This window comes from Anopheles funestus, chromosome 3RL (genome assembly GCF_943734845.2).
Source record: "Anopheles funestus chromosome 3RL, idAnoFuneDA-416_04, whole genome shotgun sequence".
Classification (NCBI taxonomy): Eukaryota; Metazoa; Arthropoda; class Insecta; order Diptera; family Culicidae; genus Anopheles; species Anopheles funestus.
This window is the reverse complement of record NC_064599.1, coordinates 25655890-25669879: the sequence shown is the minus strand read 5'-3', so window position 1 is coordinate 25669879 and position 13990 is coordinate 25655890. Positions and strand designations below refer to the sequence as shown.

The window sequence follows — 13990 nt, the reverse complement described above, 5'->3', positions numbered from 1 at the left end:
GCCAAACGACCCTCGACCCTATCCTTTCCTTTTTTTCACGCTCTGTTTTCCCCGTTTCCCCCTTTTTCCCTTTTTCGATGGTTTTCACCGTTTTCCTTAGCTTTCCTCGCAAACACACTCGCACACTCGCTTGATTGTAGTTTGCATATGTTATTGCTGTTCGCGAGGAAAAAGTGGAAAGTAAAAAACCTTAAGATTTTTGTTTTGTTTTGTTTTGTATTAGGAATAGCATTTTCCCTTTTTTGCGTTTTTTTTCTTGCTCCCGATTTGTTTGAAGCATTAGTTGGCAGAGTTACTGTTCGCGTGTCTTGTTATTAGTGATGCGTTTTGTTCGATTTTACTAGTCCCTAGACATGGTATATTACTAAACCTTATTTTATAGAAGGCTTATTTTCTTTTATGTTTTGTAGTAATAAAGATTTATTTTTTGAATTTGTTTGATTTGAATTGTTTAAAAAAAATCATTTAAGCTTTTAAATAGAATACATCAACTTTAGGGTAGCTATTCTCTTCTTTTAAATTGAACTCTTCTCCTTTACAAAACAGAATATTGAACTACTTACTTTAAGAGACAAAGAGACTGCACAAATAATCCGCATTTTCATTAGCTGTCTAACATACATATTTTCTAACCATCACCATTATGTTTTTAGTTTATCGTTTTTGAATATGTTGTGCATGTTTATATTGTGCTTTACGTTCGATTGTTTGTGCATGGTGTTTGTTATGCTTTGATCGCTTCAAGAGTTACTTTTACCGTAAGATCCCTTTTGTACTGTTGATGCTTTTAGTTGTGTTTTTGCAACGAATTATTAAACCTTTCTTTATCTTTTTTGTTTTTAGTTCCATTCTATGTATCACAATGTATCACTTACATTCACTAACTTGAGCTTTTTTTTATCTGCATCATTCTCCATCACCAAAAAAAAACCCAATAGAGTGTCGATGACAAGAAACCGCGTATTGTTCCGGCAAACGAAATCAATGGACACGGTGGCCATGGTGAGACGAGAATCAACATTACCGAGGAAACATACACCTCGTCGCAGGAAGACATCAAGATGCGTACGCAGAAGGAATCGATCCTGAAGCGTATTCCCGAGGGTGCCGAAGCGACGACCGTACTTGTCGGTGCGGTTGACTTTCTCAAGCAGCCAACGATCGCGTTCGTGCGCCTAGCGGAAGGTATTCCAATGCCATCTATTACGGAAGTGCCGATCCCGGTGCGCTTCCTCTTCATCCTGCTTGGTCCACAAAAGACCGAGCTGGACTATCACGAGGTGGGTCGATCGATCGCTACACTCATGTCGAACGAGCATTTCCACGACATTGCCTACAAAGCGGACGATCGGCGCGAACTGCTATCCGCGATCAATGAGTTTCTGGACGATTCGATCGTGCTGCCACCGGGCAAATGGGAACGCCAGGCATTGCTGCCGTTCGAGGAGCTGAAAGCGAAAAGTGATATGATCCGGTTGCGCAAGAAGAAGGCACTGGACGAAAAGATCAAGAGCAAACAGCCGCAATTGTTGACGAGCGAAGAGGAGAAGAAGCTGCTGGCTTCGAGCGGTGGTGACGGTGGTGGCGATGGGAAGAAACCGCCAAAGAATCCACTCGAGAAGACCAACCGTTTGTGGGGTGGTTTGATAAACGACATTAAGCGTCGGTACCCGATGTACAAGAGTGACATCAAGGATGGTCTCAACACGGAGACGCTGGCCGCAACCGTCTTCATGTACTTTGCGGCCCTCTCAACCGCCATCACCTTCGGCGGGTTGTCCTCCGATAAGACGCACAACCTGATCGGTATCTCGGAAACGCTTGTGTCGGCATCGATGGTGGGACTAGTGTTCCATCTGTTCTCCGGCCAACCGTTGGTCATCATTGGTACGACAGGTCCGCTGCTGTTGTTCGACGAGGCGCTGAATCAGTTCTGTATCTCGAACAACTTCAGCTTCCTGACGGTTCGCGTATACGTCGGGTGTTGGCTGGCGGTGATCGCGCTGGTTGTGTCCGCCTTTGAAGGTAGTGTGTATGTGCGATTGTTCACACGCTTCACACAGGAAATCTTCTCGGCCCTCATCACGTTGATCTACATCGTCGAAACCGTTATGAAGTTGGTGTCCGTGTACGCCAGACATCCGCTGCTGGCTGAGTATGTGTACAAGAATGTGACCGAACCACAACCACTGCCGATGCCGTATCTGGAGGATAGCAATGGTACAACTACGGTCGGGTTGCTTGCCGAAAGCCTTACGACGGTCGTGAACGAAACGTTGGGAATTGCTACCGATTCCGAGAATCTGCTCATCCCGGAAGACACTGTTGGGCCACGAAATCGACCCAACACGGCACTCTTCTGCACCATCCTGACGCTCGGTACGTTCTCTTTGGCCTACTACCTGAAGTTGTTCCGCAACTCCCACTTCCTGGGACGTAACGCACGACGTGCGCTTGGTGACTTTGGAGTACCGATCTCCATTGCTCTGTTCGTGCTGCTCGACTACATGATCCCGGAGGTGTTCACGGAAAAGCTGAGCGTACCGGAGGGACTCTCGCCGAGCGATGAAACACGCCGTGGATGGATCATTCCGCTCGGTGGCGTCCCCGGATGGTTACCGTTCGTGGCAGGAATTCCCGCGCTGCTGGTGTATATTCTGATCTTCATGGAGACACACATTTCTGAGCTGATTGTGGACAAACCTGAGCGTGGTTTGAAGAAGGGTTCCGGTTTGCATATGGACATTGTGTTGCTGTGCTTCCTCAATACGGTCTGCGGATTCTTCGGTATGCCGTGGCACTGTGCAGCTACCGTCCGTTCGGTGACGCATGTGTCAGCCGTCACCATTATGTCGAGGTAGGAGAACATCGCAAACGTCTCTGCGAAGTGGAGCACCAGAGATTTAATTATATTTCACTATTTTGGACGCATTCCTCAGGACACATGCACCAGGAGATTCGCCCCACATTACGGACGTGAAGGAGCAGCGTATTTCTGGCTTCTTTGTGTCGCTTATGGTGGGTCTATCAGTAACGATGGCTCCGATCTTGCGCTTGATTCCGATGTCAGTTCTGTTCGGTGTGTTCTTGTACATGGGCATAGCTTCCATGAGTGGAGTTCAGTTCTTTGAACGGTGCGTGTAACAGTGAGGATGAAAGGATCGAAAATCAAATTAACTCACTGACTTCTGGTGCATTCCCTTTTCAGATTGCGGTTGTATCTAATGCCGGTAAAGCATCATCCACAAGTGCCATTCGTACGGCGAGTTCCAACATGGAAGATGCATCTGTTTACCTTCGTACAGGTATTGGCTCTGGCCATGCTGTGGGCCGTCAAATCGTCACCCTTTTCGCTGGCATTCCCCTTCTTCCTGATTCTGATGGTACCGATTCGAAAGCAGCTAGAAAATGTTTTCTCTCCGCTTGAGCTCCGTGCGGTAAGTAATCACCGATCAGCAAGAATGTTCATTAGTATTGAGTAAAATGTTTTTTCCGGTTCAACTTCCAGCTTGACGGTAGTCAACCGAACGAAGGTGCAGAAGATGAACCCGATTTCTACGAACAGGCTCCCATTCCTGCTTAATTGCAGCTCAGCGTTACATTTTGTTGGAGTTGTTTTTTTAACGTTGAAAGTGGACGATCGTTGAATGACGATAAAGACTTAATTTTATTGATTTCATGCTATTCATTACCACGTGTTCTGTTCCACCATGAACGAGCATGGTTTATGAAACAGAAGACCTAAAGCAACAAGAACTAACATATATTTATTACAAATTATAACTACCAGCACTAGCAGCATAGCAATGGAATGCTCGATACAACACCGAATCAAAACTATTGACAACAATTTCCACGTCAAACATATATACATATTTCCTCTCCTTTACGTAACGAAATTATTAGAAATAACGTAGGAAATTCGATTAAATGGCATAAATCAAAAGAAACGCTACCCTTTGGATCCGTCTTCCCGAAGAACCCGGATACGGAGGTGGTAGTGCAGAGGATCTTGTTCGACAGATTGATCAAACACAAAAAGATGGAAACTGAGTGAGTGTATGTGTGCGTGTGTGTATGTGTGCGTATGCGTGTCTACAACAGTCTGTGATCAGTATTACTTACAGGAAGTGAAGGAACTTGCATGGAACCATGTGGTCGGTTGATGGTTTAAGGAAAGGCGCACAGCATCAATAGTAGAATTACAAATTAAAGAAAAAAAAAGGAAATGACTCCGTTTTTGCGGTTGCTGTCTCATTACCTTTACTTCTTGGAATTCACATCACTTAATGGAACGCAAGAGCTCTGGCCAGCCAGTATCAGGGAAACGAGAAGGATATTTGTGACAGGATAATTATTACAGCTCAAACGAGATGGATGAACTTGTGTATTTTTGTGACTATTTAACGCTATACATTGTTTCTATCCACCGATGCGATGTGGCGCGTGTGTACGTGTAAGGGAACGAGTTTGTTGTGTAGTGTTGTAGTGGCCAAGCCAACCAGAAGTACAGTACCGATCGGTGTGTGTGTGTGTGTGTGTAGTGAGTGTAGCGAGAATGAGTAGCACGGACCGCCGTAAGGATGGATTTGTTTCGTTTATGTTTCTTGTTGATGATCAGATTATATTTTCCACAGAGATATAGATATATATTCACATTTTGCTTCGCTCGAAAGACAGTTAGAACGGCCAAACAAGGCCAATGCCTCATGGAGGGTTACTTAAAGCTAACGGACCACTGGCGCCGGGCAATGGTCTGGTGTGCATCGCACGTTTCCTGCCGGCCATCCAAACGTGCAGTGGCCGCAGGGAGAAGGAAGGAGAGACACGTTTATGAAGGAGAATTTTATCTTACTTCAATATTTTTTTAGATAGTCTGTAACTACTCGAGAGAGAGAAGGAGAGAACCCTTTAAAAAGGGGTAGTAGCCGAGGACGTTGCACATAGCGTGCATGTCGTAGAAAACTCATGGCATTACTTACACTAGATTAGTGCATATAGACGGTACGAATTGAAATTCATTCTTCAATTTCTCGCGTCATCTTGAGGACATTATTAGCCTTCTGATAGCGTGTTAGCGAAACCGAACCAACCCGGTACAAACAATAAAAACTAATTCATATTTCATCATGATCAGTGACTTATGTTTTTTGCAACAATCCGAAATATTGGCCTTAATATATTTAGCATACAAAATAACCTATTATTGTAAAGTACACGTAATAAAACTGTAAAAAAATTTTAAAACGAAACGGTTTCTAATGGCCGTTACTATTTGTTTTGAAATGACTTCCGTTCCCAGAGGGTTCACGTGTGAAATAGAAGTGTTCAACTTTTCAGTATAAACGAAATATTTACGAAAAATTTCTGCACAGTGAGCTCCCAAGCGACAGAGCAAGCGATATACGACGAGTTGAAATGTCATTTGCTCTACGGCTCACACACACATGTACATTTCAAGCGTTTAATCTATGTAGGCTGTTTGGTGCGCTAACGCAACTATTGTTTTGATGGTAGAATACGTTGGTTGTTCGGTTCCCACAGAAATGGTACAGAAACTATTACATTTATTTAGTTTTTTTTCTAGCCATTTGTGTAGTTGTTGCGTTTTATCAACAATTCCTGAAACAGTAGCGATTCAGATATTGGAGAAAATAAGTGCTAAATAGTCGAAAGTGTGCAAAAATCATTCCGATGCGTCGGCATCGGCAAAAGTGAGATGCACTGCATTCAAAAGATGTAATATTCTTCAGGATCAAAAACGAATTCATCCAGGAATGACCAGTGTGGTGGACGAAAATGGATACCTTCCCGAAATATATTCGCAAACCCGAAACAAATCACGGATAACATTCATTAACGATGGTAGAAAGTGCTTGCGTATCAGAAACGGTGGTGTGTGCGTTCACAGAAAAAAACTACAACGTCAGTACGACACGAAACAGTATTTATTTTTTTCTATGGGTTCAAGAGATACGGTTGTATTGAAAAGACAGAAGGAAAGAAAAATAAATATGTTTTTACATTGTTTACCGTGTAACAAAAGCGTATACAATTATTCATTATTTAATACATATCTAACATTGGCAACTAAAAACACAATCGTTACACAATGTTTGCCATTTCGAGATTCAGGTTCGGTTATATTCATCGAACCCGAAATTAGTTTCAAATTCCTGCATTGAATTCAACGTTCATTCATCTTTTGAAATAATGTTGCAGCAGGCGTGCTTCTTCTTGTGTTGTGCGGTGCTCTTGCTTTGGAATATACAAACTGCTCATTTTCGTCATCCCTCTCTATGAAGCAGCGTATTCAAATTAATAAATGCATTAGAACCGACATGTGGGGCCTTTGATCAAATCCAATATGAAACACAAGATAGGAATATATAGAAAAAGTTTTAGTTAGAGTTAAAAATAACATAACAGGCGTAGGTGCAGGAGAATGAGTAAGCAGAGTGAGGAGCGTGAGAGTGAGCATAAGGGGTGGGGTGGGGTGGGGGGATGAGTATATTTTTTTCTCATTTCGTCAAGTTTTGAACTCGACACTATAAACGTACAATATTCGTCGAAAAAGTACTTCCCTTCGACGTCGAAACGACGTCGTTTCGACGTCGGTTGCTAAGCGTTTTAAGCGTTTTTTGTCGGTTGGGCTTTCACGTTAAGATTCTTTTCTACTTTTCGTGAGGTTTTTAATAGTATTAAAATATATAAAATGCTACATAAGTTTCTTACTTTACTTAAGCTTCTCACTTTGCTTCCGAGCTGTTTTAGTTGTGATGTGAAATCGTAGAAATCAAATTCCTCCATTTCAACTGCTGATCTCATCTCAGCCTTTCAAGCATGTATTGTAAACCGACCAGTGCGCTCTCTTTCGCACTGACATTGCAGATCGGGAATGAAATTTCAACAACAAAAGAAAAGTAACAATAATTCTCATCGGTCGCACAATTCGCCCGGTTTTTAGGTGTTAAATCGTTCGTACAAGTGTCCCAGTGTATTGTTTTATGATAAAGTTTAACCAAAGGTTCGTCGTTACGCTGTTCTTTCGATAAAATTCATCACTCAACTAATCGTACTTACTGTTTTTGGTCGTACCACGGTCGATGGTGTCCCGTATCTTTACGGCAGTGTTTTGTACTTCGGAACGATGGGTTTTATTTACACTTTCTTTTAGCACCGCACTGAAGGCATCCGCGAAGGTTTCGTATTGTACCAGATTAGTTACTATTGCAAACCATAGTTCCCTTTCCTGCGGGCTATCATCAATCGATGTAATATCGTTACGGGATATCGTTTGCTACGTGCATCGTCCATTCCCATGGGTAATTGGAATGGGGGGTCGAATCCATTGCCGCTGGGGCCCAGGGCCGGCCCTTTATCAGCGAAGTTCATTGGCTCGCCGCGAGCAGAACTGTATGCGTTGTGTTGTTCTGAGAAGAAGCTACGTCACGAGAGTAAACATTCCACGGTTTTACTGAATTCGTTGGAGCATCAACCATACGTCACGATGACGCCAGTCGTAAAAAGCGGTCAGAGAACGATAATCGTTTAGGAACGACAATACACACAGCGCCCCGTTATTCACGTCTTAAACATACTGCGCTTTTTTTTTCTTGCCTAGCACACAACAGCTTGTCTCTCTGTTCTCCGGGAGGGAAGGAATCTTTGTTTGCTGTCATTCATATGGGACATAAATTAGTGTCCTCCAGAAAAGACGAACAATACGCGAAACGGCAACGGTCACGGATTCTCGGTCGACACAAACAGTGGGCTAACTTTGCGGGCTCGACGAGACAGTGAAAACAACAAGACGATAGTGACAAACTGAATGAGTGTAATTTGCTCGTCAAAGTTTACATTGGTATCATCCCCTTGGGTGTTGCTGATTGCGGGTGGGAAAGATCCACCCGAGATGAAAAGTGCAAATAGTGTATGAATTTCCAACTGAAAGGCTCGGTTTTGGCGTTTGAACAAACGAAATTGCTGAGCGTGTTGCTGATAGCCCTGGGTACCGGGTGTATTGGTGGTTCAGCTGGTGGTAACCATGTTGGCAAAAGGGTCATGAAAGAACGTAACACGAAAAAGTGCAAATGCCGGGTAATTATTATGAACCCGTTACGATTTCAATGTTGGTTTAGGATGCTACCGTAAATTGGAATCGTAAAACTTTTGATGAAAAATGTGTCGTAATTTTATTTTGATTACGTTTTGTTCTTCTAAAAAAAGTGTGTAAAAATGATGCGCAACGAGGAAAACTGTGAACATATGGTTACTTTGATCCACCGAAACGGATTGATGCGATGAACTGCAAACTAACACTTGACGGGTACAATGAGAGGTTGTTTGGTGTTAAGTTAACGATTTAACAAAAATATTCTGGAACAGTGTTTATAACATTCATGCATGTTATCTACCATAGAGGAAGAACACATTATAATGTAAATATAGTACCTTATGCTCATTATTAACACTATCATCTATTTCGATTCCATTCACAGGGGACCCAATTATTAAATAATAATACAGGAATTTTTAAATAAGCCGCCAACGGAAATGAAGTATGTGCGTAGAAAAGCGCGTTAATCCCATTTACCCAAGGACGCACAGAAACTGCTTTTAATAAGTAAAACCACTTCGGCCAGTTTCGGAACGATTGCACCGTATCGCGGGGGGTGGTGAAACAGTGCCATTATTCACCGATCGCAACCCAAAACGATACCACGTGGTCACACGTGGTGGGTAACACAGTGGAAAACATGCTAAACAAAGCACAAAAGCTAGTGCTCGGAATAGTGTTACTGGTGCTGGTCGATATTATATGGGTTTCGTCGAGCGAACTAACCAAGGTCGGTAGCACCAGAACCCTTTAATTAGCCCTGTGTCTTACTTATGGTGGCATTACCAATAAGTTAAGCTTACCATTCATTACGCTTTTCCTCCCGTTTTCGTTCTAGTTCTTGTACGAAAATGAAAACTACGACAAACCGTTCTTCTGCACCTACTTCAAGGCATCGATGTTCACCATATACTTGATAGTGCTCGGTTTGATAGCACCATGGAAGGAGAGTTGTGCCCGAAATGGCAACTATTCGGTAAGCAATCGACCTAACTCCCCGCGATGCCATAAAGGCACTGCATCGTGAATAAAGATTAACGACTTTCTGTCCACGCGCCCATTCGCAGCTGATGGATACGATCGAGGAGGACGAAGGATACTATGCCAATGGGACATCTAGTTTGGTAAGAATCGAAAGCAAAACGAAAAATCTTCCCCCCACAACCGCGACCATTATACAAGGGTACCTTTCTTCCTTTTTTCCCACAGAGCGATTCTTCGTTTGTACCCATCAAAACGGACTCGCAAGTGTCCGGTACGGAAAGTGATGACTCCAGCATACGAAGCGTGCGGTTCAGCAAGGTGGCCGAAGTTCGCGAAATGTCACCGCACGAAGCGTCTGAGGCTCTGATGTCGCGACTCTCGTACGCCGCCAGTCTGCGAGTTCATCGGCAAAAATCACACCACAAAACGGCCCGAACTGCTTTGCTGTTTTGCGTGCTGGTAAGCCCGTCCGGATGTTGGTTTTCTGGCAACGCAATTAAGCTAACGACCCGATTGCTTTCCCTTCCTTTTCGGGGCTGGGGATTTTTTTTCCCTTTCAGTGGTTTATTGCCAACTATATGTTCCAGCTGGCACTGGAGCCGAGTGAAACGGCGATGGTAACGCTGCTCAGTTCTAGCTCGAGCTTTTTCACGCTCATTCTTGCCGCCATGTTCCCTTCGTCGTGTGGTGATAAATTTACCTTCTCGAAATGTTTCGCCGTGCTTCTGAGCATTTCTGGTGCGGTAAGTGATTCATTTGCACAAACAAAAATGAGTTCGTTAAATTCATTAATTCCCCTTTTATTCATCTTCATCAATTATGGACAGGTGATGGTTTCGATGTCGGAAATAGATGAGCCAAAAATGTCGCGCGGTATCGTTCTGGCACTGCTGAGTGCATTCTTCTACGCGTCCTATCTGGTGCTAGTCAAGCGTAAAAGCGACACCGAAGAAAAGATAAGCATCCCACTCTTCTTTGGCTTTGTAGGGCTGTGGAATCTGTTGCTGTTGTGGCCACTTTTATTCGTGTTGAATTTTTCCCAGCTCGAAGTATTTGAGCTACCGTCGAGACGGCAGTTTATTGTACTTTTCCTGAACGGACTGATCGGAACGGTGCTGTCGGAGGCGTTGTGGCTTTGGTAAGGCGACGAACGTTACGAATTCATTGTTTAACTTTCTGATGACCAATTGTTTACTCTTCTTGTTTGCAGGGGCTGCTTTTTAACGTCATCCCTTATCGGTACGGTCGCAATATCGCTACAGATACCGCTCGCAATGCTATTCGATATGGTGCTGCACGGCAAAACGTATCCGCTGCTGTTCTATCTCGGCTCCCTACCCATGTTCCTGTCGCTGGTGCTAGTCGCGTTTCTGGTAAAATTTGACGACTGTGATCCACTGCTTAAATTTGGCAAACTAATGTACCGACGGTTGTGGAACTGCCGGAAAGCGAATGTCGTACGAATACCGGACCTAGAGGAGCAGCACGAATCGCTCATCGATGGTAGTCATGAAAATTAAGGCGTGAAGTGTGGCATTTTCCTATTATTTTTTAACATCACAGTACTATACCGATCGGTTCCTATTGTTTTTAGTCGCTATCCTTTGCCGAACAAACGAAGCGATACAGCACACAGCCACAAACACAGTGCAATTTTTCCAGTGTAGAGTATAATTTTATCCTAGTTTGACGATACCGTTTCCGTGTCTCATTATCTCGTATTATTTAAATGAAATTTTGGAGATTAGTTTACATCACCAAAGTGTTCTTGCTTAAACGACGTGTGTATTTTCGGATTGCCGCGGATAACCAGTGCCCAGTGGTTAGATCGGGTAATGGTGCTGCTTGATGTAAATGTATTACGATTAGACTGCTCACTTGCGAGAGGGTGGCAACGACATGTGGAAATTGGAATAGTAGTTTACTTTACACTTTCACTTCTTATAGAGATCAGTGTGAAAAAAATGGAACGGAATGGGTAGAACCATTCTTCGAAAACAGTATTTAATTTCAGTGCTAGTGCAGTGGCGCAGTATTATCATTTCTCTCCCATTCAACTGTTTAAAATGTAGTTTGGCGACAGTTTCGGAAGCATAAGTTAGAAAATGGTTTTATTTACTCCCTTGAAATGATGTCTCGAATAATGAAATGGGTTTTCTGCATTCATATTCAACACAAAGATACATAAAACAAAATGCTAATGGAACAAAAAAGGAAAGTATAATCACAATTGGCATCATTAAGCAATAGTGAAAGCAAGAACAAATATTAGTAACCCGGGGCTTATCAATATACTCGATTCGCGTCGATCACCACGAACGTGGACGATTGCGTGGTTTAGTTTTAGAGCACACAGGACGCACACGCATACAAAGAACAAAACAGCAAGTGTCTTGTTTTTGCTCGTTAGCGAAACACACCTAGGGAATTGTTCGTTTAGCGTAAAGTGAAATTGCTAGCTGTTGAACAATAATTGTAGCGCACAATACACACAAATTAAGCACTGGCATGCGTGAATTGTACGGATGGCCTCACCCTACAAATGCAGTGTCGGAGCATAAAGCCAGAAGCACACCCGACACAACCAGGCCAGTAGTTACGCTATTATGTATTTGAGTTTTTGATTGTGATATAAACGTAGTGTATACATGAGGAAATTAAGTATTCGAAGCGATGGCGCATTTGTCCCTTCCCGGTATAGAATGTACCAAGAAGCCGCCGGTGCACAAAAGAAGTGGGAAGACCCTAAAAGACTAACTTACAGATCCCTTGATAATATGTTAGCGATTAACCTGGATGGATGAATTTTTTGATTTCCTCTGTGGACGTATCGATCGTGTTACTTCATCCCCGAAGCCCTCCCCCACCACCACTCCCTTCCCTGTGACTAAGTGAATATGTACTTGAGTATGGTTTGGTCACAAATAATGTAAGCGGTTGTATTCCCTGCGTCTAATGGCCCAACATTGGGCGCAAACTCGATAAATAATGAATGTCTGAAAGTTCTAGTAGCTTGCAAAGCAAATTCGAAACGGGCGGCGTGCCCCAAAAAGCGGAAGCGTTAGTATATTTTTGTACAATACTTTAGTCCTCCAAAGATTGCGAAATTTGCACATTTGCAAAATATGGTGGATAGTGAAAGTGAAAGTTGTGTACAAACAGGAAAACAAAACAAAACAAAAATCTCGACTGGTCAACCCGACAACCAACAAAACCCGAACGGCAAACATGTTCACTTATTAACTAAAGCACGTTAGCTTCACCGGCATCCAGCACCCTTCTACTTCTCCCAACAATGTCTAACAACTATCTAACTGTGTTCTCGAACGAAAAGAAGAAACAAACAAAAAAAAACAAACATACTGAAAGACTCCCTAGCAGTTGACATTTCGGTCGTTTGGAGTTAACTCTTTTTTGCAGCATAAACGCGTAATTTTGCTGTAAATTATAAACAAAAATCGTGTGTGTACGTTTGTCGTTATATTGAAACGATAAAATACACATTTATACATTCGTTATTAAAAGAAGAAAAAAGACAATGGAAGTAAATAGCAAAAAGGCGAAATGCAGTCAAAAAAAAAGCGCGGAAAGAGGAAAAAGTGTGTTAAGTAAATGCATTCCTTGTGGTAGGATAGGTTTTTGTACAATTTATATGTGATACAAACAAAGCCCATTTATTGATTAGGATTTACACGTACACCTTCTAGGGAAGAGTGAAGTACAGTGCAGCTGCAGCAAATAAAGGAAAGTGAATATAAAAAAAAAACTAAGTAGTATTTGCAAGACACATTGAAACACAACAATAGTTGAAACAAAGTAAATGCATGAGAACAGTGAATATAAAACCATCTCCCAAAAACCACTTTACACTGGTGTAGAGCCATAAAGTAATGAAAGTGAGGAAGAGCGTATGCGCGCGTGATAAGTGCTGACGATGTTTATTGATGAGTATATTGTATCTTAAATATTGTGTAGCACCGTATTATGGATAAGCGCGTGTTGTACTATACCTCTACCCCCCCAAAAAAATCCCCCACTTACACACATCATTATGTAGTTTTTTTCTGGTCTGAGAATAGAACATTACCATCATGTTACGATGGGAAATGGAAAGGAAAACATAAACCATATTTTCCAGGATCTGAGGCGAGATAAGTCGCTGAAGAGTAGGAAAGAAAACAAACAGCAAAACATACCCTATATAAGCAAGATTTAAGGACAGCAACAATATACCGAGCGATCGTTTCTTTCGAACAATAATAGCGATGGAGAAAGAAAACAAAAGATTCTTCATCAAACCAAGAATACCTTACAATTGAAAAACACACAGATAAAAGAACAAGAAAACGCATAAATCATGTCTGGTATTGCGTTCCGATTCCGACTCATGATGACACGATCCCGTAGCTCTACCATTTGGCGAACAAAAGCACGTGCTTCGGAGACGATCATTAGCGGGTCTAGAGATGGGTGGTCAAATATTAGCATTAGCGTGTGCCGCCGAGTGGGCAGATATTTTGGCATCAACTGATGTGTAATTAAACTGGGCGCGTACTGGCTCAGTGCCCGGGGCAGCCCGTCAACAAGTTGCCGTTGTCGTCGTGCGAATGCGATGGAAAACGGACCATCATCAATCAACGTCACAGTGGAGCGGTGAAAAAAAACGAACTGCAATTTAGTGGATGGCCTTTTCCGAATTGGTTCCGAGCAGAATACGTTTCGTTCGAGTGAAGAATGAAGGATTGGAAGACAGACACAGAAGACAAGGTAAGGTGGAGGGAAAATGTCATTACATTTATGTTGAAGTTAATCCTCTTCGCCGTAGGGAAATAAATTCATGGACAGACGACCTTCCTCAATACAGCAACACACGCACTCACGTGTGTC

General features: G+C 42.7%; 2 protein-coding genes and 1 long non-coding RNA gene across 16 annotated transcripts in view; all 3 read left to right on the top strand.

Annotated features, from left to right (window-relative positions):
* LOC125770415 (anion exchange protein 2) overlaps positions 1-5133 on the top strand; it is a 33906-nt gene extending 28773 nt beyond the window's left edge. For all 12 annotated transcript variants that reach the window (XM_049439956.1, XM_049439960.1, XM_049439967.1 and 9 more), the window contains 4 exons: positions 939-2857; positions 2940-3134; positions 3209-3437; positions 3509-5133. In XM_049439956.1, coding sequence (XP_049295913.1) covers positions 939-2857; positions 2940-3134; positions 3209-3437; positions 3509-3583 — 2418 coding nt within the window. In that variant the 3' untranslated portion in view covers positions 3584-5133. The remainder of the gene's footprint in view (positions 1-938; positions 2858-2939; positions 3135-3208; positions 3438-3508) is intronic.
* A 245-nt stretch (positions 5134-5378) lies between these two features.
* On the top strand, positions 5379-5840 carry LOC125770542 (uncharacterized). Its single transcript, XR_007419212.1, has 2 exons — positions 5379-5513; positions 5588-5840. It is a non-coding gene; the product is annotated as an uncharacterized LOC125770542 (long non-coding RNA).
* An 821-nt stretch (positions 5841-6661) lies between these two features.
* On the top strand, positions 6662-13458 carry LOC125770463 (solute carrier family 35 member F5). 3 transcript variants are annotated; one of them, XM_049440142.1, is made up of 8 exons: positions 6662-7027; positions 8502-8849; positions 8958-9095; positions 9187-9243; positions 9329-9562; positions 9664-9846; positions 9931-10241; positions 10314-13458. In XM_049440142.1, exons 2-8 carry the CDS (start codon positions 8760-8762, stop codon positions 10621-10623), a joined length of 1323 nt encoding a protein of 440 aa, XP_049296099.1. In that variant the 5' UTR covers positions 6662-7027; positions 8502-8759; the 3' UTR covers positions 10624-13458. The 3 variants fall into 3 exon arrangements, with proteins under 3 accessions (XP_049296099.1, XP_049296100.1, XP_049296101.1); XM_049440143.1 differs by lacking the exon at positions 6662-7027 and adding an exon at positions 7062-8100; XM_049440144.1 differs by lacking the exon at positions 6662-7027 and adding an exon at positions 7066-7202.
* Positions 13459-13990: the final 532 nt, after the last annotated feature.